This window comes from Lampetra planeri, chromosome 21 (assembly GCF_965212315.1).
Source record: "Lampetra planeri chromosome 21, kcLamPlan1.2.h2, whole genome shotgun sequence".
NCBI lineage: Eukaryota > Metazoa > Chordata > Hyperoartia > Petromyzontiformes > Petromyzontidae > Lampetra > Lampetra planeri.
In genome coordinates this window covers 5,443,595-5,464,801 of record NC_136127.1, presented here as the reverse complement: position 1 = coordinate 5,464,801, position 21,207 = coordinate 5,443,595, and the positions used below count along the sequence as shown (strand labels likewise).

The 21,207-nt window shown below is 41.9% G+C and overlaps 1 protein-coding gene across 12 annotated transcripts in view; it reads left to right on the top strand.

Annotated features, from left to right (window-relative positions):
* Nucleotides 1–5,331: 5,331 nt before the first annotated feature.
* ZMYND11 (zinc finger MYND-type containing 11) overlaps nucleotides 5,332–21,207 on the top strand; it is a 73,232-nt gene continuing 57,356 nt past the window's right edge. For 4 of the 12 annotated variants that reach the window (XM_078603797.1, XM_078603799.1, XM_078603798.1 and 1 more), the window contains exons 1-2: nucleotides 5,332–5,562; nucleotides 19,367–19,590. In XM_078603797.1, coding sequence (XP_078459923.1) covers nucleotides 5,365–5,562; nucleotides 19,367–19,590 — 422 coding nt within the window. In that variant the 5' untranslated portion in view covers nucleotides 5,332–5,364. The remainder of the gene's footprint in view (nucleotides 5,563–19,366; nucleotides 19,591–21,207) is intronic. The other 8 variants (XM_078603802.1, XM_078603796.1, XM_078603806.1 and 5 more) reach the window with 6 other exon arrangements.

Sequence of the window (21,207 nt, the reverse complement as noted above, 5' to 3'; positions counted from 1 at the left end):
TCTTTGAGGTTAATTGTAATTTTATATGTATTTTAGTGACTAGTATTCACAACGACCATAGGAAGAGGACATGTGGGAATCCTGTTGCAACATTTAAATTTCTCATATAGGTTGAATTTTTGCACCGTATGTAGCCAACTGCTCATCGGAGGTGCGGGAAACAATGAAGCCAGTTGAACACCTGGTACAATATGGGAATTGATCTTAGCATGAACTGTAATGTTTACTTGCTTTGAAAAATCAACTTTATGTTGAAATTAGCCTCCATAGGTTCCTGTTCTTATCTAAATGTAATTTCCAACAATTATTTAGCAAAATTTAACAAAAGCTACATTCTACACAGCCTTATTGATGTAGATAACACTTGCAAATCAATTCAATTTACTTCCTTTAAGATCCAATAAGATTCCATTGAGTCTCATGCTTGTTATTCAATAGTAGTGGGTTCCCACGGAGACCGGAGATGTAGCTTAGAGGCAACACGGTTTATTGAAATATCGTAACACAAGGCCCCTTTATCCCCGCTACCTGGGGAGGTATGGCCTCCGGGCTGACGTGCCCTCTCACTGGGACTACGGGCTCTGATTCCTCCGGCTAAGGGTGACCTAGGGGAGGCTTTGCTGACCCGAACCAGCCAAGGTGCGGGTCTCGACCACTGACCCGCGCTCGGCCCCGGCCCTTAAAAGGATGTCGGGTCTCGGGTTCCCAGCGTCCTAACCTAGCTGGTCTTCAGTCTTCGTCTTCAGAGCACTGCCTCCAGCAGTCCTGAGGTCCGTCTTTTATACCCACCTCGGGGACTATCCGCCCCCGGTACCGCCCCCTTTCTGGAACCTTCTAGGGGGCTCTGGAATAACCCCCCAACCCCTCACCTGGGGTCGGGGGGGGGAAACTCGGCCTCTCAACGGTCCGGCCCTCTCTCTGTCTCAGGGTGACACCCCCTACAGACCCGTGCCCGCAACTACAGGTGAGTATACATAGGGCGGCGTGTGCTATGTATTTCCGACGCTACACAAATTACAGCACCTACAATCAGCAGCTGCATTGACATTTCTTATGAATCGCGACTTGTTTGCTGATGCTACTTGGTTTTATTACTGGTAGGAACCTGGTTACACCTGCCCACAGGGGATTATTGTGTCCGTCGTGCAGGGAGGGGCTGGGTGGGGAGGGGCTGGGTGGGGAGGGGGTGGTCACCCCATGGTGCCCTTATAAAACTCAACGTTTAACCTACTCACGCCGGCTTGTGCCCGCCCTCACAGTCGGCAATATTTGCGGAATACACCAAGCCGCCGTTGAGCCTGGCCATTGACCGAGCAACCCAACGTTCCTACCAGCTCCCTCCGCAGGAATGTGTTTCAACCCCTTTTCATCACAGGAAAGGTGGTACAATGGTAGTGTAATCGAGGATATAGATGCTTCTGCTGCTCTGGCTGTAATTGACCAGTGAATGGGTGATTGATGACACTTGGTTAATGAACGCACCTGGGAGTTTGATGCTATTTTGTGACGAATGAAACTAGGTTAAAACTTCATGGATATGTCGGGAGCCTCCGTCGTATTTGATAATTTAAAGAATCATGTCTGTTGATGGCCACTTGTCATTTTGGGCCAGTGCTAATCAACTGATGAATATCCCAGTTTTGAACTGAATTTGTACGTCAGCAATATCAGCCACAATTTTCTAAATGGGCAAGCGACGTTAGGTGCACATTCAACCACCGGATGTCTTGACACCTAGATAATAGTTTCTAAGAAAACAAATTTCGGGTGATAACATTACTCGAAGGTCGCGTAAATGTTTAAAGAATTTATTTTTCATAGGTAACAAATCTTTCCAGACGAAGAATAAAACCACCGATGTATTTGCTCAGTCTCCAAGCGATATTTGCCAACTGGGTGTGGAGGTTCTTCGTCGACCAACAGTATTTGAAATGCTTCCCAACTTGTGTTAATGACCCAATCTGAAACGGAAAAGTTTGTTCCGTTTCATTAACCACTGGGAAACAAACGGATTCTGCTCGCTAAGGAGCAGCCCGGCTCCGACATCTTGCCCCCATGCTGCATGGGAAATGCGGCGACTGCATTCGACCACAGTTTGGAGTACGGTGGTCAGGCAGTGTTGCCCCCCCCCCTGTCTGGGTTTGTAGTTGAAGCAAAAAGTGCCTCATGACGTTAAGTTAGTCTCGTTTTGCGTTCCGCCTAGCCGGGCCATGTTACATCGTCCAGTCGTTCAGCGTCTCCGCTTTGTCTACGTTTTAAAGTAGCGGTAGCTCTCACACCTATAGAGCACACCCGTTATATGACAAAGGGGCATGTCTGGGCGTACAGCCGTTTCAATACGGGCAAAAGAATGTGGTCCATTTGTGTTTTCCTTGTGATGGGGCTTTATCGGATGAACGTTGAGATTTATAAGGGCACGGGGTGAATTGGTCCGTAACAAGGTGACACCGATAAGGGGCCGTCCATAAATGACGTCACGCGATTTTGGACGATTTTTAACCCCCCTTCGTCACACGGCGTCACAAAAAGTCAGACCCCCCCCCCTCTCAAATATGACGTCACAAAGCTCTGCCCCTCCCCCCCAAATAAAACATGCTTCATATCGCTTTAAACTATTGTCATTGTAGTGCGTATTTCACGTGACACTGCACTCTGATGTAGTAGGAGAAACATTTATTAAAAAGTATATTTAATTAAGTAGAACGTGTTGTCTATATTTATTTTAAGTTGCGCATTTTGATGTGACGTCACATTTCTCAAACCTCACCATTAGAACCTCATTTGCCAGTAACAAAATGATAATTGGTTTTTTACCCTTTTATCTGGCAACAAAACTGACACCTTTTTTTTTTACAAGGAGTCATGTTTGCATTGACCACAATACCTGCAGTCGTCACAAATGTCTGACCCCCCTCCCTAGGTGCGTGACGTCATTTATGGACGGCCCCTAAGTGGTTGACGGGTATGTGCTGTAGGAGCTCTCGAATATAAAAAACATCTGGCGGCACCGCAAGTTAAGAACATCACCGCTGTCGGAAAATGACAGAGCCCGCCAAGTGGACGTCGTCTGTCGCCACGCAACCATTTACAGCATGTGCGAAAGTCATCACGGACATCACTTCGGGGCAAATGACGACGTATCCACGTCAGCACGTTCAACACGTCACAGCCCAAGCACACGCCAGCAACTCGTGTACGTCATCGCGTATTGCGCTTGCCAGCAACGCGGTGACGTAACCGCGCACAGCCGGAGCCAACAATTTCACGTCATCACGTACGAATGGCAGCAACTTCTATTTGCATATGGGGCCGTCCATAAATGATGTCACGCGATTTTGGACGATTTTTGACCCCCCCCCCTCGTCACACGGCGTCACAAAAAGTCAGACCCCCCTCTCAAATATGACGTCACAAAGCTCTGCCCCCCCCAAAAATAAAACATGCTTCAAATCGCTTTAAACTATTGTCATTGTAGTACGTATTTAATGCGGCGCTGCACTGTGACGTTGTAGGAGAAAACATTTATTAAAAAGTCTATTTAATGAAGTAGAACGTGTTGTCTATATTTATTTAAAGTTTCGCATTTTGATGTGACGTCACATTTCTCAACCCCCCCCCCTCGTCACACATCGTCACAAATGTCTGACCCCCCCCCCCCCTAGGTGCGTGACGTCATTTATGGACGGCCCCTATGGATATGTTTAATAGCTTAATGTCAATGTCTACTAGCCACCAGAGGGCTTCAGTCTGTATAGTTTTGCTATTCCTTCATGGACGGAGCGCAGAATGCAGTGGTGGTTTACTATTATACGGTGCGCAGTTTGGGATACACGGTTCCAACCGCACGGCCTTTAACTTTCCATGGCAGCAACTCCTAACACAATCTAGATTTGAAGTTTATTGACTGCAGGGATCCATACTCTTTGGTTCTTTTTTATTTTTTTTCCCACTTCAGCAATTAGTTTCTTGCCGTGGTTGCCCCACCTGATGACGGACGCTTGTGTTGCGCCCGAAACGTCGTAATTTAATTGATTTTATACAGGGCCGGCCCGAGGCATAAGCGAACTAAGCGGCTGCTTGGGGCCCCCTGGCCACCAGGGGGCCCCCGAATCGTTTTTTTTTTCCTGAACTTCCCCAAACTATGATGACTGCCTTTGAGCTTCTCACATACCTCTCACAAAATGAGATGTGTGAGCTTTACCCAAATCTTTGGGTAGCTCTCAGGATAGCCTGCACTCTGCCTGTGTCAGTTGCCTCAGCAGAGAGGAGCTTTTCCAAGCTCAAATTGATAAAAACATATTTGAGATCATCAATGGCCCAGGAAAGACTAAGTGGACTTGCAGTCATTAGTATTAATAACAAAGTTGGCCAAGCAATACCATACAATGATGTCATTAGTGACTTTGCCTCCAGAAAAGCTAGGAAGGAACGATTTTGAGGTCATTGTTGTACAGTTGACATTGTTGAACCCTTGCTGTTCTTATGTTTGCTTTCATTATTTAAGTATCTTTTTTTTTGTAACATTCTATTTTTGATTAGATTAATGTTTGTCTATTTTGGTTTTATTTAAAAGATTGCACATTTAATGCACATTTGCAAATAATTTATTTAATATGTTTTTTGTGACCGTTTGTATTCAGAAGTTTTAATAAAAGAGTGAAGTATTTTAAGTGTTGTTTTTATTTTTTATTAATACATAACCTCACTGTATTCGTTTATAATATTCGCTATAACATTATAGTGTGACATTTGTGTCAATAATCTTCTAGCACAGATGAGTCTGCGTGGTGGGAGGGGGGCCCCCAAATCAAATTCTGCTTAGGGCCCCCAAGAGGCTCGGGCCGGCACTGATTTTATACCTACTTGACTTTTCCGAAAGAACCAAAGAGTATGAACTCCTAACACATCGCGAAACCAACCCCATTATGGTACAGCTGCGTGACGTCATTACGCACGAGGCGAGGGAGGCCGTGGCCTCGCACGCATTACGTCACCGCGTACGCCGCGGAGGGGTTTACGCGGTGTGGGCGTGGAAACGCGTGATCTCATCACGCACGCCGTGACCTCATCACGCACGCGGGACTTCACCACGCACGCGAGACCTCACTACGCACGCGTGACCTCACCACGCACGCCATGACCTCATCACGCACGCGTGACCTCATCACGCACGCGGGACCTCATCACGCACCTCACCACGCACGCGTGACCTCATCACGCACGCAACGGTGCAGGGGGGTATAAGAGGCGTGGGGGTGGGGTAGGGGCCAAACGTTGATTGCGGCGCGGTGCGCGCGCACACCCCCCCACCCCCCCGCGGTTCAAGCGGCCACCGTCCACCGGCCACGTCACCGCGCCTCGGTGATGTCACGGCCGCGTTTAAAAACACGACGACGCCGAGACGCGGGCAGGCGGGCGGGCGCGCGAGCCGCCCCGAGCCGCCTCAAGGGGAACACGAGCGGCCCAAGGCAGCGGGCGAGACCGCATCGTCGCCCCGAGCCGAGTGCGGACGACGCGACGCAGAGGAGGAGGAGCAGTAGCCCGTGCGCCTCGCCTGCTCAGGTGAGGAGGAGACGACGTCTCTGATCGCCGCCGCGTTCGTTGTTGGCGCTGCTGCCGTGAACATGGCGGAGGCGGCTCCGCGTCTCGCTCTGGGAGGGGACGAGTCCATTATTGACTGACCGGAGGTGGTTTTTTTGTGCTTTTTGCAGATATTTTTGTTTGTTTTACTACGTTTCATTTAAAGATTGTACGCAAACAATGGAATACTTTTCTCAGTAGGATTTATTTAACTCGTTCTCGGTATTTTTGCCGCTCGTTTTCGCCCCTCGTCACACGCTGGAATCGCCCGGTCAAAGGTCACCCTCTTGCGGCCGTGACACTGAAGATATTTGTTTTTGTTCAACATTACTGTGGTGTAATTCGTCGGATATTTGTTTCCCCCTGCCAAAACCCGTGTCTGTATGCGTCGGGGTGGGTGGGTTAATGTTGCATTCGTAACGTTAAGTAACGGCCGTGTGTGGTTAAGTGTAGCCGGCTGTTTGTAATGGCGCTGTTGGATGTCCGTGTTGTTGAACTACTTTAAGAGTTACAAGTGGGAACAGTTGACCGGTCGAATCTTCTTTTCTTTAAGTCTTCGCAATAAAACAACACAACTCCACTACTCATTTAGTTATCCCAAAAGATTAAAGGTGCATTCAGATTATCATCTCAATTCGGAGGCTTTTGTTTCAACAATCAAAAGTAGCGTATTCGTTTTAACCTATTTCCAGTACGCTACTTTTGACCGATAATGGGGCCCAAACACTTGTGTCGATTTTTGCCCGGTGCTTTTTTAAAATGAAATGGCAGTAACTTAAAACTTTCCTGGATGGTTTTTTCGTCAGTTTTTTTTGCAAGTGCTTATTTCAGACTGCCAAGCAAAGGCATGCACTGGGCTAGAAACAAACCAGGTGAAATTTCTATAACAATTATAGTGGTTTATCCATTTTAATTTGACTCGGGGGGAACTGTACGTTGAATTTGACTCGTACGTTGACATGGCAGATGTGCAACTAAACTTGCAATGTTGAAGCTAATTCAACACATCGCCAATGATGTAGTTAACATGTGTGGCACTTTGCACCGCCATGTGAAACATACCCAATTTCCTGCACACGCATTTTTACCCGAATTATTAGGCCACTATAAAGTAATGCATTTGGGTAATTGTTGATACGTTTGTTGAAAGCGATTCGGTGATTATTCGAAAATAAGAAACCCTGCACGTAATTAGTCAAATGTATTGATTGTGAAGGGGGCATTCGTCAGGTTGAATGTTTTAGTCCATATTGTGGGGGGCTTTTAGTGGCTGTTAGATTGCAGCTGACCTTATCGGTGTTAGGTTACTCGTTATGAGATTTATTATTTTCTCGCGAACGTTTTTTTGCAACAGGAAGTCGGTGCAAGGTTACACCATTGTTCTGTTGCAATGGCCCAGCAGTCGAAGCGAGCTGAATCAGTCGTGTATCAAAAACATTGAGTGGACATTTTAAATTTTGAGCTTGCGTTAATTTGTGAAAATTGACACTCGACGCATTTGAACAACGAATTATTTCAAAGTGAAATGCAGTATTCTAATTGCAGGTACAGTATGTTGGTATTAATATGCCAGGGACATATAAATCGTATTGCGGAACCCCGGGGTCCCGAATAAACGGAAGTCAAAATCGAAATTAAATAATTTATGGCGACTCCGTCCCACCGCGCACGTAAACGCCGCGACCCACCTGGCACGAATCATTCTGTTGTCATGTTCAAGCGCAGCGAGGACGAATGCGCAGAAGAGCTGAACAAGCGAATGCACTCCATGCTCGGGTATGGGCAGGATCATAAGTCTTATTTATCCAAAGCTGCTCAAACTGCCTACACGAATTAAGTCCTTTATTTGTCATAACGGTATGCATAATACAGTGAAACTGCTCTCTTATCTTAATTATTATTTGTGACCTACCAATGTCTGCAGCCAGGATCAATCCATGCCAATCCTATTACCTGCAGATATTTAACAGATGAGATGCATTGCACCGTTAATTCCTCCTATTTGATAATACTTCTCTTGTCTGTATGCAACTGTGCAGATTGGCTTAACCGCAAAAAACACCTTAGTCCCCACATACTGCTTGTATCAATGCGGATAAGAGGAGCGGCCACCCACTACTCTGTAGAGTAACATTGGTAAAAACGCTTGTTACAATATGAACAGCGCATTGAAAACGCGTACTATTTTATGTACTGGTTACAAAGTGTGTTTACAAATCCACACTGAGAAACACGATGATTGACAGAGGGGTGTAAATTATTTTTGATAGTGTATTTAAATAGAGGTACTGCAGGTAAGTCATTTTAGAGGGATAGTTTAACAAGACAACACTTGCCACCCATTGGTGAAAAAGAGCAAAGTTTTTGTTGACATTATAATATAATGTTTATGCGAGAGCCGGGGGCTTATGGGACCCGTCATAAGGTTCATATATAGTATTGGTGGCACGTTATCAATGGTTAGATACATTACAGTATTATAGGAAAACCTGTGTCGTTGAATTCCGTACTTTGATTGAATGTGAACTGCAGGGGTAAATTATGTTCATGTGTCTGACCTTGCTAAGATGTTTATCGGGGAATGGTTTAATGCAATTTTAAACAGCTGTGATGCAGAGAACTGCAATATCTGTGCTGTGCATATGGTAGTGATTCGATGCGTCGTGTTCAGTTGATATGACGGTTACGATATTGTACAGATGTACTTTCTTGCTCTAATTGTGCACTGATTTCGAATGTGTTTATTATGCACATTGTACGCCGCTGGACTCCCAAGTGGATTCCTCGTGCACATGCGTAGTCCAAAGCCAATTCAATTAACAATGTGCCTATTTAGCATAAGTAAAAAATATATATTCAGTTGACATGCAAACTTCCATTTATTTTTGCAGTTGTGAGATATATGCTTAGGGCCTTAATTAGTCTGGAACATTTTTACATGGTTACCAAAACCAGTCATTATACTTGTGCTCCCACAGTCCATTGCAGCTCACAGTTGTGCACTAAGGTCACTTACCCCATATGAAATTCTTGGGACATCTCAAATGGATAATTAATAATAGATGTGTGAAAATTAATTTCTTGAGACCTAACATTTTGAAGTCTTCATTTAAGGAATACTAGCAGTTGAGATGGCTGCTGACCAAAAGTGATAAAATGGATAAGGAGAAGCATCACCCTCAAGGGGCTGACCACTGGAAAGATGAACATTGATATTGGGACATGAATGAGTGAAGATGAATTGCAGCTGCTAAGGGCTATAGATCATTGCAGAACTGTGAATTGATGCTATGATATGTGCTATTCCAAAATTTTGGTGGATTCAATCTGTGGTACTGCCGCGTGAGCCATACACATTAAACGGGGGGATCTGCTCATATGTCTAGAGTTTGGATATGGAAATATCTTTTGCATGAATGCACACCAATACTTTTGTAAAACTTTCACTCAGTCGTGAACAAAAACCGACAAATTAAGGTAATATATAATAATTTTATGCATGCTTATGTAAGAACATAAAACCTGTAATTTACTTAAATAATCAAATACTCGAGGCATTATAAATAAGAATTCTGACCTCTTATTTCTTCTGAGTGCTGGTGAACAAGACATGCCGATGCTAAGGTAAAATTATTGATGTATAATATGACATTAAATAGTTGCTTTGATCAAAATAATTTCCTTGTGGGGTTCATTGGGGTGGTTCCATCACCCAGAAGCTGATTGGTGACAAAACGGCATGCTCTTTTTCAGTGGTTTCTCATTTTGACAGACACAAACCCATGCCATTTTTTTTTCGGACAGTATACTTCTCTATAAGAAGTGATGACTCTTCCAACTGCTCACTACATTGTGAGTTAGCTTAAGAGGTTTTGCACCTAGACATGCTGTACTGCATTGGGAGCAAGTGGAGATTCCAACAGTGAATACAGGTATCCCTCGATTTACGAAAGGAATGCGTTCTTCAATGAACAACAATTATGGATGTTTCCAACCTTTCTAATCTAAAAATATACACCTATCTCATGTGTCACAATACAAACATAATAATAAAAACAAAAATATTAGAATGATTGAGTAACAATTTTTTTTTACTTTTTTAAGGTAATTTGCAAAATGATCTGCATGTTGGAACAATCTGAAAGGTGATGTGGAGGCATTACTGTGGCACTGTAGGGATACCGTGACTGTCGTGGGTGGATGACGCAGACTGCCGTATGGTTCTTGCTTGACTTCGTTGGCGCCTACAGTAGTGAAATTTTGTTTACATGGGAATTTGATTTCGTTCATTGAAAAGTGTCTATAATTTGTCAATTGCGTTAATGCAAATTTTCATCAACCAAACTGGTTTAACTTCATTGTAGTTTATTATCTAATTCATCACATTGCAATTAGTCCATTTATATTCTGATGTAAAACGTTGAGTTATGATAAGAAGTAGTACCATGCTGTGAAATTAGGTCATGCATAGTTAAAATAATATTGCCCGAAAGGATTTGCATTTACAATCTGCTTTGATTTTTTTTGTTATAATGGGAGTGTTTCACTGTCAACCTGTGCTTGGTTAAAAAAAGCTCAGGTTGTTTTGTTCTCCATAAAATGTAAAATGTCTCCACCGCACTTCATTGCATGTACGCTTGCACCACCAGCAACATCTGATCACTACAGCGCATATGCCAATCAATGAGACGTTTGGTGGCACTGATCATAGGCACCGAATTCGTTGATACTGCTTAAGTGCTCTCAAATCGGTAGCCATTAAACTGGCTTGATTATACTTTATTAAAAAAAATTCCCCTGTCATTTATTTTTCTTTGTTACGCGGTCGGTGCAAGTTATTTTATCAGCCATTATTTTTCCACTGCTGAATGAATGCCTCCCCCTGTCATCGCCATCTCGGTTCAGTGCTGCTACCATTTCCTGCATGTAAACTATCTCCATCATAGAGGTTTTTGGGTTAGATCGCGTAAATATATAAATGTGTCGTTAAAACCCGCCACCACCCGACACCGCCAACTTGTAAGGGTTGTCACGTAAACAGAACATGTCAATTCGTCACTAGTACAGCACAACGGTGTGTTGGAAAGCCAAGTCACAACATTTACAATCTGAATGTTGTGGCTTGGCTGTCCAACACACCGTCGTGCTATACTAGTGACGAATTGGCATGTTCTGTTTACGTGACAAACCTTACTAGTGGATGATATTGGTCACGAAACCCTACGTGTTTAAACTAAGCTGATCTCATCGTTCCATCTCTGCAGTGGTCATCGGATTGGATGTGTTCTGTCCTGACACGGAATGGTAAAAAATTAAGAGGTGGTCATGTGGCTCACTGTTAATATCATGTCAGCGTACTGAGCTGACACTGGTGAGATCCGAGGTTTAATCCACGCAACCTCTCCATTATTAAAATGAGTTTTCAGTGGTCGAGACGATGATCGCGAGAGCAGTCACCGATAGCAGCACAAAAAGATTACACATTGATTTTCACTTAATTCTGCTCATTCCACTGCTGACAATTAAAATATTATTTATTTGACATGCAACACCCTTGTTGGACATAAGAGGTGTGTCCTGAGTGTGGATGAAAGTCTTAAAATTATCAGTAATTTTGTGATGTCACCTTGAAGACTAAGTGCATAAGCAGTATCGTGTATTATTGTTACAAATGTATCTTCTGATCTTTGGATACAAATAATCCACAAGACATTTTCACAGAGGGGTGGAACCTACTGAATAAGGATCCAGTGACAGAAACAACTTGGCCTGTGTCGTGTATATAGGGTTAAAGGTTATGCTCTAGAGAATGGGGTGTCGGGTTTCTGTTAACAGTGCGTGAGAGCTTGATAAACTTCTAGGCGGACCTTTGAATGCTGCCCTTTATTTTGCCATGCAAAATAAAGTGCGAGTACGACATTGTAAAATGTATTTGATACAGTTCTTCACTTTTTGAGCATTTTATATATGGTGTGCCTAAATCCTTGATTTGTTCATATATTTTAATATTAATGTAGTATAAATAAGCAAAAAAAATTGGTTATTTGACATGGATTACCGGGTTTTTTTGTACTCTACATTTGAAATCAAGCCAGAAACACGTTGTGTGAGTTTCGTTTTGTAAGTACCATTTATGCATATAAGCAGGAAAAGTAACGGCCCTTAATGGGTTAAGCCAGATTTGAACGACAGTGGCCTTGCATTGAAGCATCTATTAAACGTTAATATACTGTAATGAAGCGACTACTATGGCAGAGACGAATTAACACATTGTAGATGGTGCCAGGAGCAGCCAAGTGCATAAGCATGATTCAAAGGCATTTGAGGTGGTGATTTAAATTATTGCAGGAATGAACTTGCGGTTTGAGCCTTGTCGGTGCTTGTATGTGGATAATATGCATCTTGATACGGTCACATTGCGCACGTATGTGCACCTCCATCATTGGTCTGGTTTAACTTCATTGTAACTGGCTTAGCACTGTACTCAAGACAGTCACTCTTTATGCAATCGCCTTTTGTTGGAAAGTTTGGTCATTTGTAAGTTAATGGTTTTTTTGTTCGCTAGACTTGCACATGTGATCCAGCACATTGGAGAGCAAGGTTAATGGATCAATACGTTTATGAAATTTCCCAAGCTGCTGGGCGGAGGTGGCGAGGAGATGCCAATAATGCCAGTGGGGCCACGAACCAACAACCTGTGCGGACCTTCGAATGCTTTATCTTCATGTTGAGGGTTTCTATGGGTACTGCTGTTCTTTACCACATGTAAAACATTCCTTCAAAAATGAATCGCAAAACTTCTCAATGCAGAACTCTCCTGAAAGTCTTTGAGACTCTGTCCAGCCCTTGCTTCATTGGGAATTGAACTGCATTTGCAGCGTTCAAAATCAGTACGTAAACGACTGCACCACTGATTCTCTCGGATACTGTACCACACTGTAATTTTCTGCAAGTTTAGTTGCCAGGTTCCTTGCCCATGCAATTTTTTTTGTAAATGAGGAAGGCACGGCACATCAGGCCACATATTTGCGGTCGAATCAGAAAATATCTCTGTATAAACAAAGTGTACACCTTTTTGCTTGGAGGTTCTGGGCAGCGTTGCTTGACTGTAATCACTGTAAATAAAACAAAAACCGCTTTATTCCAAACGGTTTACAAATCTTTGCATGTTGACTGGAGGTAAACATTTCAGTAAATCTAGGGGTGCTAATTATTTGATTTGATTTTTGGCATATATTATTTTGTTCTACCTAAAATGTTGTTTTACGCTGCTTAAATATATTTATAATTGAAAGTGGGAAAAACGACTGTGCCTGGTTATTTGTTGGTACAGTGCAAAATCTTATGTTTTATATAGAAGTAAAACACATGCATGACTTAAGTACTTGCTTAACTAGATTGTAAAAATGTAAAGGCAGACTTGCAGTTCTGCATTGTCTTGCTCATGCCACTGCTTGCAGAAAGGGCTCCACTACAGGGAGATCTAGAAAGCACCTCTGGAGGGTATTATGACCCATTCTTTCACGCTTACCCGGCATTTGAAGATGTGCGAGTACCCACATTTGACCCTATCATGTGTGAGCTGTCAATTCAACTAACTCGTGTTACTGTTGGGTAGACAGGATTGGGAAATTGAGCAACGTACCCATTGTTTTAACGGCCTTTCCGGGAGATGGAACCATGGAGACCTCTTAATTGCAAGCCCAGCATGCTAACGATTATGTGTAGCAACTGGATTGTTAAATTATAACTTTTCCTTCAGCAATCCTGGAGCGGATCTCTCAAGTGTTCATTTGGGTCCTTTATTGTTTGTATTTGAGAGATTGTAATCAATTGTTCTTGGTCTTATTATGTCAATAGTGGAATGCTCTTTAAAGCCTAAAAGTGAAATGAACTGACTGTAAGCCCTGCTGGAAGGCTTCCCTGGGTAGGGAAAAAATACCCTGTTCAGGGTGAATTGCCAATATTCTGCAGGTGGTCCCATGATCACCATTTTCCTCTTTCACAGCTGAAAACCCCAGACGTCAGCTAGTCACGTAAGCAGCCACGTTAACCATTGTGCACATTAATTTGATTTCCACTGGTGCATTCTGGCGTTCTGTTAAAGCTGCAATTTTTATATGCATATTTGAAAGTATGCTTGCTTTTTGGTGGGGCGAGGGGGATGTGTGGGAGTGGGGGTGGTCGTGAAGTGGTTAGCATACTGTGCTGTTAACCCATTTTCCCGAGTTTGGTTCCTAGATACAATCTTGAGTGAATTCTGAACTGTTCCTGGCTCTTCCTCCCTACACTAGCCTGGACTTTATCAGTACAATGAAGTATAGTCAAACAGTCCCACCATGACTTAAAGACATCGCAAGGCCTTCCGCCACCATTTAACTGATGGTTATAATATGTTCTTTTAATCTTTTATGATAATGTATATGTTTAATATTTTTTTTGTCATTTGGAATTTTTTTGTTAATTATTTTTATTCATGAAATTGTCTTCCAACTACAGTACATACATTTATTGTGCTGATCACCATAATATGCAGATATCACACTGGGTATAGTGTCTTTGCTCATTAAGGGCTTCCATGAAGATATGTAATTCACTGTTGACCTGAGAAAGTATTGAGTTAATTTTAGACCACATGCTTATTGAATGGATCTATTGATCTGTGTGGCTTAATCATTGTTAGACTGATGCCTTTGTGAAGGTTAAGGTAATGGTATCACCCCATGCAGCACATACTGAATACAAGGTAAGGGTAAATCTGCAATGTTTTTTTAAAGGAAGTCGTTTGACTGTAAATACTCAATTGTGATGCAATGCACTTAAAGTTTTAAACATTAAACCCTTTTCAGCCTGCATGTATAGACAGGGGTGTTTAGAGGTTGAATTAATTGTGTGTGTGTTTTACGTGCAAGGTGCTACACTGAAATACATTGGCCATGACCTTCCAGAGAGCTGGAATATGGCGATGTGCTTTCTTGATTAGTGGTTTTGGTGTATGTGGTGAAACGCTTCTCTTTTACTTCACTTGGCTGTTCTTGAATCTTTGTGCCAAGAAGCACTGCGCTTTGCTCCCTCATTCCCAGGCACTGCTTGGGGAATAGACATGTCGCAAACCAGCGTGTGCAACAAAGCAGACAAAAAACATCTTCCATATGCACCCCGGACCAGCTATGTTGTGGCAAGAATGATGAATTGTGCTTTAATACTCACAAGTCAGTTGCAGTGGGGAAGCATATGGAGGCTGTGTGTGCTGAGCCCATCACTGCTGTATAAAAACATGTAATACAGCCCCTTATGATGTTTTTTTCTTTTGGAGTGCTTATTTGTTTTGCTGCTTTCATTTCAGTTTTTCTCTTAATTTGAATATATTAATATGCAATCTATATAACCTAATATATTATTGTGGGATAATAAATTTCAGTTCAGCGGAGGGCAAAGTACAGTGTTGTATATGTTCCACTTTAATCAGATGGCAAGGCTTACAATTATAAAATGCAGGATAGCTCTTTAACATGACTGCTGGGGTCACGAAGAATAGCCCCGATTTGTCGCTCGGGCATGTCTGGCTTGGCAGTGTAAAGGGCTTGCACTTCCCCCACTAATTGTGCACCTGACTTTCATTTGCTCTTGAGAGAGCACTATCGGAGCCTGCTCGGCAGAGGCTTTCTTCTCCTTCGTGTCTTGTTGTCGTTTGTAGTAGTCTGCTATGCGGTGTCCCGAAATCATGATACCGTCTGCTTGAACATTTTAACACACATGGTGTTGAAGCACTTCTGGCGTGCTTGCTGAACATTTACTTTTCTGTTAATGGGAAATGACATGTATTATTAATGCTGTTGTCCATGTGCTCCGACCAGAGCTAAGAATAACCTGATTCCGCAAGAGGTCTGCTTTATTGTGGCTTTGGAAAAGTTTTCTTTTTTAAAATTATTTTATACCCAACCGTTTTTCATTAAATAGTAACACAATTGTAAATATGATACTGCATTTTAATACCTTGAATGTCCCTTTATCTCTTGGAATTTTGTCAGTATACACATGTGAACGTTTTTTCTATTGTAGAACAGGCTGTGGTATAAGTTTCTTAAGGATTCCCCCCCCCCCCCCCCCCATTTTTTTGCTTTCAATACCTGTTGGTGCAAATCCCGTGCTATGATCCTGTGAAAAACTTTCATTATGGCACCGACACAATAAGCCCTTCACTGCTACCATTGGCCTTTGTCATCCGAGCTGCTTGCTTCCTTGTCTGATTCTTGCCTCCTCTGCAGACCTGCTCCATTTTCCTGTTAAATCTCTGCTGGACCGGAGCGCTATTTCGTCACTATTATTGTGTTCACACATCTCATTGTCCTGCCCGTTTTATCAAAAAGTCAAAGGTTCTCCCCGCTCAAACAAGCAGCAGGTTGGTGGTCATCTCCCATTGGCACTTCTGAGCCAGTGTTGGAAAGCCTACAGAACATCAACATTTATCATGAAAGGAAACTAAACTTAACTATTTTTCTTTTTCCCACTGAGCTCTTTTTTCTGAAGAAACCTGGCCTCAAATGATAGTTAATGAAGTGGCTTATCATGTGGAAATGTATTGCAGCCCAATACTTTTAAAATCATGTTTAAAAATGTGGAGAGAATAACCAGAGGGCCCGGATAAAAATCCACGTGATCATGGTGAAAACATGCAAACTGCAAATATACAGGCGTCAGGGTCGGGATCAAACCCACGACCTGCGTATCAGGCGAGGCATTTAACATTAATTGTTGGATGCAATGCTGTTGGATGGAATGGGGTCCTGGTATACTGTAAAGTTTGGTGCTGGTAGTTTAGTGTTCTTTCTTGTTTGTTTTTTAATGTACTGACCTGGCCATTTATGGTCCTGTTTCTTTCAAGGGTTATTAATATAAGCGTGTGTTTAGTGACTGTGCTGTACTGAGTATACAGACTTGGGATAAAACTAGGTACAAAGCTTCTAGTTTAATAATTAGAAATATGTTTTTTGTTATTGTCAACAATTCCTATGGGTGGATATACCAGTGCTGCTCCCAAATATTAACATTATAATCAAATGATGTGCATTTTGTCACCATTGATAAAGATTGCTGTAAACCTTGTTACAAATACACAGATTGCAGGATTGTTTTACTGTTGTGACTGTGACCTTTTAACTTGGTAAGCACCATGTTTGTCACTTTGGTCATTTATCATGAGTGCAAGTGTTGTCAGGTTTGATCAGACTGCTCAAACGTTTTCATTGGTGCAGATGACTATGGACAGTTGTTGTCAAGATTGTGTCCTTGACATTCTACCTTTCCATTAAATGACAGGTGTGAGATGTGTTTATGGACTGAAAAAATACTTGTGAGAGTCTATGCACCATATTTGTTTTAATACTTGGGCTCCAATTTTCTGTTGGATGGAGAATGATGCACAGTTTACTACTTATATTTTATTTTTTAATTACTGAAAGAACCAAGAATAAGTCAACATTATAGAATGCCAATACGCTCACCAAACTTAAAAACCAGGCTACAGTCTATATTAATGTTTTTTTGTTTTATTATTTTATATTTTATTTGTATTCACTTTTTTATTTTTCTATCTACGTGACTTTATCGAAAGAACCAAAGAATATGAATTCCTGCAGTCACGAAAGTTTTAAGTCAAAAGTTTACTACTTATCAATAATTTAATACTGTAACTCTTATTAAGTTTAACACGTAGGCTTTCGCGACCAATATCATCTATAATAGAAGTGTTTTGGGTTAGATCGCTTAATTATATAAATGTGTCGTTAAAAGTTGTAATTACTGGCAAAACTTCGTACTCTGATTGTAAATGTTGTGGCTTGGCTCTCCAACACAAGGGTGTGCTGTACTAGTGACGAATTGGCATGTTCTGTTTACGGTGACAAAACCCTTACTAGTTGGCCTTCGGGTGTTGGTGGGTTTTAACGACACATTTATATATTTACACGATCTAGCCCCAAAAAAACCTATATGAACGCTTATTTAATCTGGTCAGATTTCTACAGAAACAATGCAAACGGTTCTCTAAACATTTTTTTTGTATGCTGGTGGTCATCGTTTGTGAAGTGACTGAGATGTGGACGTGTGTAATGGGGAAAAAGTGTGGTAGAGAAAGCAGTGTAGGTCCACCACTGGAGGTGGAGCAGCTGTTACTTCTCCCCAAATCAAAAACAGAACATGTGGAAATGTGTAACAGAGATTGCAGCTGTAACCAATGGAATTCTTTATTTTTAGTGGGGATGAAGTTTCACTCGGCACTATTTATTATTTTTTTGTCTTGTATGGGTAGTTACATTTTGTGGTGTTGCCGACTGAGGTTACTTGACTGTTTAAACGGCACCCGTTACTACTTCAGCAACATCATTTACACATAACCTGGACTTCCAGCACCAAGAAAAACGACCACTATTGCAGTTCATCTTCTAGGAGCCATTTCATTGCAAAGAAAAGGCATAATTTTGTTATACTACGCAAAACATGCTATAATGTATTCTGCTGCAACATTAAGCCAAATACTTTGATACTTATTCCCTACTGGTAATTTTATTGCGTCGGAAATATGAAAGATTTCCATGTGGTTAATTTGGCTCTGAAGCCAACATGGTGCCAAGGGCACCATGTGCCCTTTATCAAGTGAGCAGGTAGACACTGCTTTGTTCCACTGTATAATGTGCTCCCAATGCATTCGAGAAAGGCTGATATTGGGCCCGGACTGAAACTGTTGATTATTGTAGTTTTTTGTTATTTTCTTTGAACCATCTAAGTGACTTTACCGAAAGACCCAAAGAATAACTGTTGGGTATTGCATTGCACTTGCAAACAATGATGCTTTACTGCTAAAGCACCCAACCAACTAACCTGGGATACATAGCTTCGTTGTGCCTGCTTTATCATTGGTGATTAGCACAATTATATCAGTGTGCACTTCTTTGGTTTATAATTTGCTCTCTTAATCTTAAGTGAGATGCCAACCCCATCACTAAAACCTCAGTCCCTCACCTGATAAAATATGTGCAGCCTTGAGGTTTTTAAATTTGTTATAAGTAAAATGGCTTGTGTAAGATGCTTTAGAGAACTCTAGACATTGTGCAGCCAACAGTTATAAAGTGTCAATTGTGTGGGATTTTTGTTTCTTGTTTAAACATGTTGAATAAGCAAACACTTGTGGTTTTACTTGGTATAAAACGCAGTGCTGAATACGCATAAGAGAATGGGGAGTGCGAGTTAGAAAAACCCTTCGACCTTTCTTCCTTTGTATACGAATATTATCAGTAGATAATATAAAAAATGGGTCTTGTTAATAGTGGTTAATGTTGTCTATATAGTGTGACCAAATGTTTTGTTAAAAGTCCCCAATCATAAGAGCTACATCTCAACTGTTGCCCTTGTGTGTGTATCTTGTCTCGCATACTCAATGCAAGTTGTATTTACATGTTTTGCATTACAGAGTAATGCATTAAAGGCGAATGGCACATCCTGCAAAGCCCATGCATCTTCAGAGACTCCAATAACTGCCAAATTTAGATATTCCTCTTGTTGAGGAAAGTCAGATAAAAAAATTACACTGGCAATTTTCTTTTGCTCTTTAATTCTGCTACTATTTTCAGTTGATGATATTTTTGTGCCTAGTAGATTGGAGTACAATTTACCGAAATGACAACGACAAAAAAAAAACTAAAGTCGTTCTCATTTCACACGCGGCAAATTGCATCGTGCCGTGTGGGCAGCGACGGCCATTTTTATCTGGCTGTGGCTTTTGTTCCAGGGCGGCAGCATGGTGCAGCTGAGCAAGCGGCGGCAGTCGGACCCTCAGGTCGTCCAGCAACTATGGAAGGCCATCGAGGTGATTCGCAACCAGAAGCAGATCGCCAACCTCGACAGAATCTCCAAGTACGTGTTGGCGTGCGCTGCTGTGCCGATGGGGTTGGGTTTCCCCGTCTCCAGATCCACCGTTGGGCATTCATCACAAACAAAAGCAAGCACATCAGCGTACGTACATGATCACGTCCGTGCAGGACACCCGAGGCACTCCCATTCCAGTGCTGTGAGCTCGGGCACTTGCTCTCACTGGCAGCGCACAGACACGGGCACGTGCACACTGCTTTGCATGCGGGCAGCGTCTCAGCGCGTGAATGCCGCACACGCATAATGGCATTGCTGATGAGCAGAGTGCAAACACATTCAGGCTGCACTGTCTGCATGTTCACCCTGTCTATAGGCAACGAGTATATGAACTTTGGTTATTTATAAATAGTACACGTGCACGCATGAACTACGTACACCCAGGCTTTGTTCACTCAGGCATTATTCATAGGCACTGCATATGCATGTTGCCATCGCACATTCCCATGGCGATACATGAACAGTAAAGGTACAGCGGTCATTTACACAGGCAACATGAGACATTTAAAAAAAAACGCACGAAGTGTGCACAGCAAACTCCCTTTCAATGCACGGAACTATTGGGTAAGCACATGCTTAATTTTTAAGCCAGTTTGATTTTTCACCGCTTCAAAGGAAGTGGAGAGTTTCTGGTTATGTGTCTTGAATACAGATTGTAATTTCTCGTCTGCTTCTCTCTGCACATTATATGTTAATTTGCTTATGTGTATCTCAAAATGAGTTTGTATGCATGTGATCCAGGCTTGCATGTTTGTTGGTTGGTTTATCTTAAACACCCTTTGATTTAGGTTGAATCAAATACATATTTAGAGGGTACAAAAAATTGTACACAATTCACTGTTCAATCGTTATCACTGCAGTAATTACTATATGCATATTAATGATGCTATTTTAGTCTTGCACCGTTTCTCACAAAAATAATTTGGCCAAGGATGTTCTTGGCATCATTTTTAAGATTGGCCTTAAGACACATTTTGGATGCAACACCAGCTAAAGTTAAATTAATGGGATGGCTTAATTTGCATATACAGACTTCATTAGTTTAATTTGCATATATGTAGATTAGACTAATGAAATTAGTCTTTCAGTTGTAGTGTATATTGAAAGATCAAGTGTGCCTTTATATGCATTCAATGTCTCCTAAAAACATATCAGCAATTAGATAAAAAAAATATTAGTATTAATTACACATCAACAGAAGCTTGCTGGCTGCCATTTTGAAGACCCATGGACTCATTTTTGTGGACAGTGTCTTATAGAAAACATGTCATCATTAACAGAAGTGGTTCATGTTAAAATTGTTTACATACGAATACTCTCCGGTCATTCAATCTTTGTGTAGTCCTATTCCAACATTTGAGATCTTGAATAACGTGGTAATTCCATCACATGTACCTTGGTGCCTTTGCATGATGTCAGTATTCCAACTGGGAGACTCCCACCACCTTGTTTACGCCCATCATGAGCACATGTCATAGCCACTGGGGAAACACACGGCACGGAAGAATGCCATTGCTCAAACTCGTATCACTGGCTCTTTCACTTGCACATAGATTATAATTATTGCTACCTTTTTTCTCTGAAAACACATTTTTTGTAATGTACATGGACAGTTGCCATTTTTGTCAATCGACTGATGCATGATAGCCTCCCTTATGCCATGCACTTTGTGAGGATGATTTTACCATACTTAACCACTCTGGG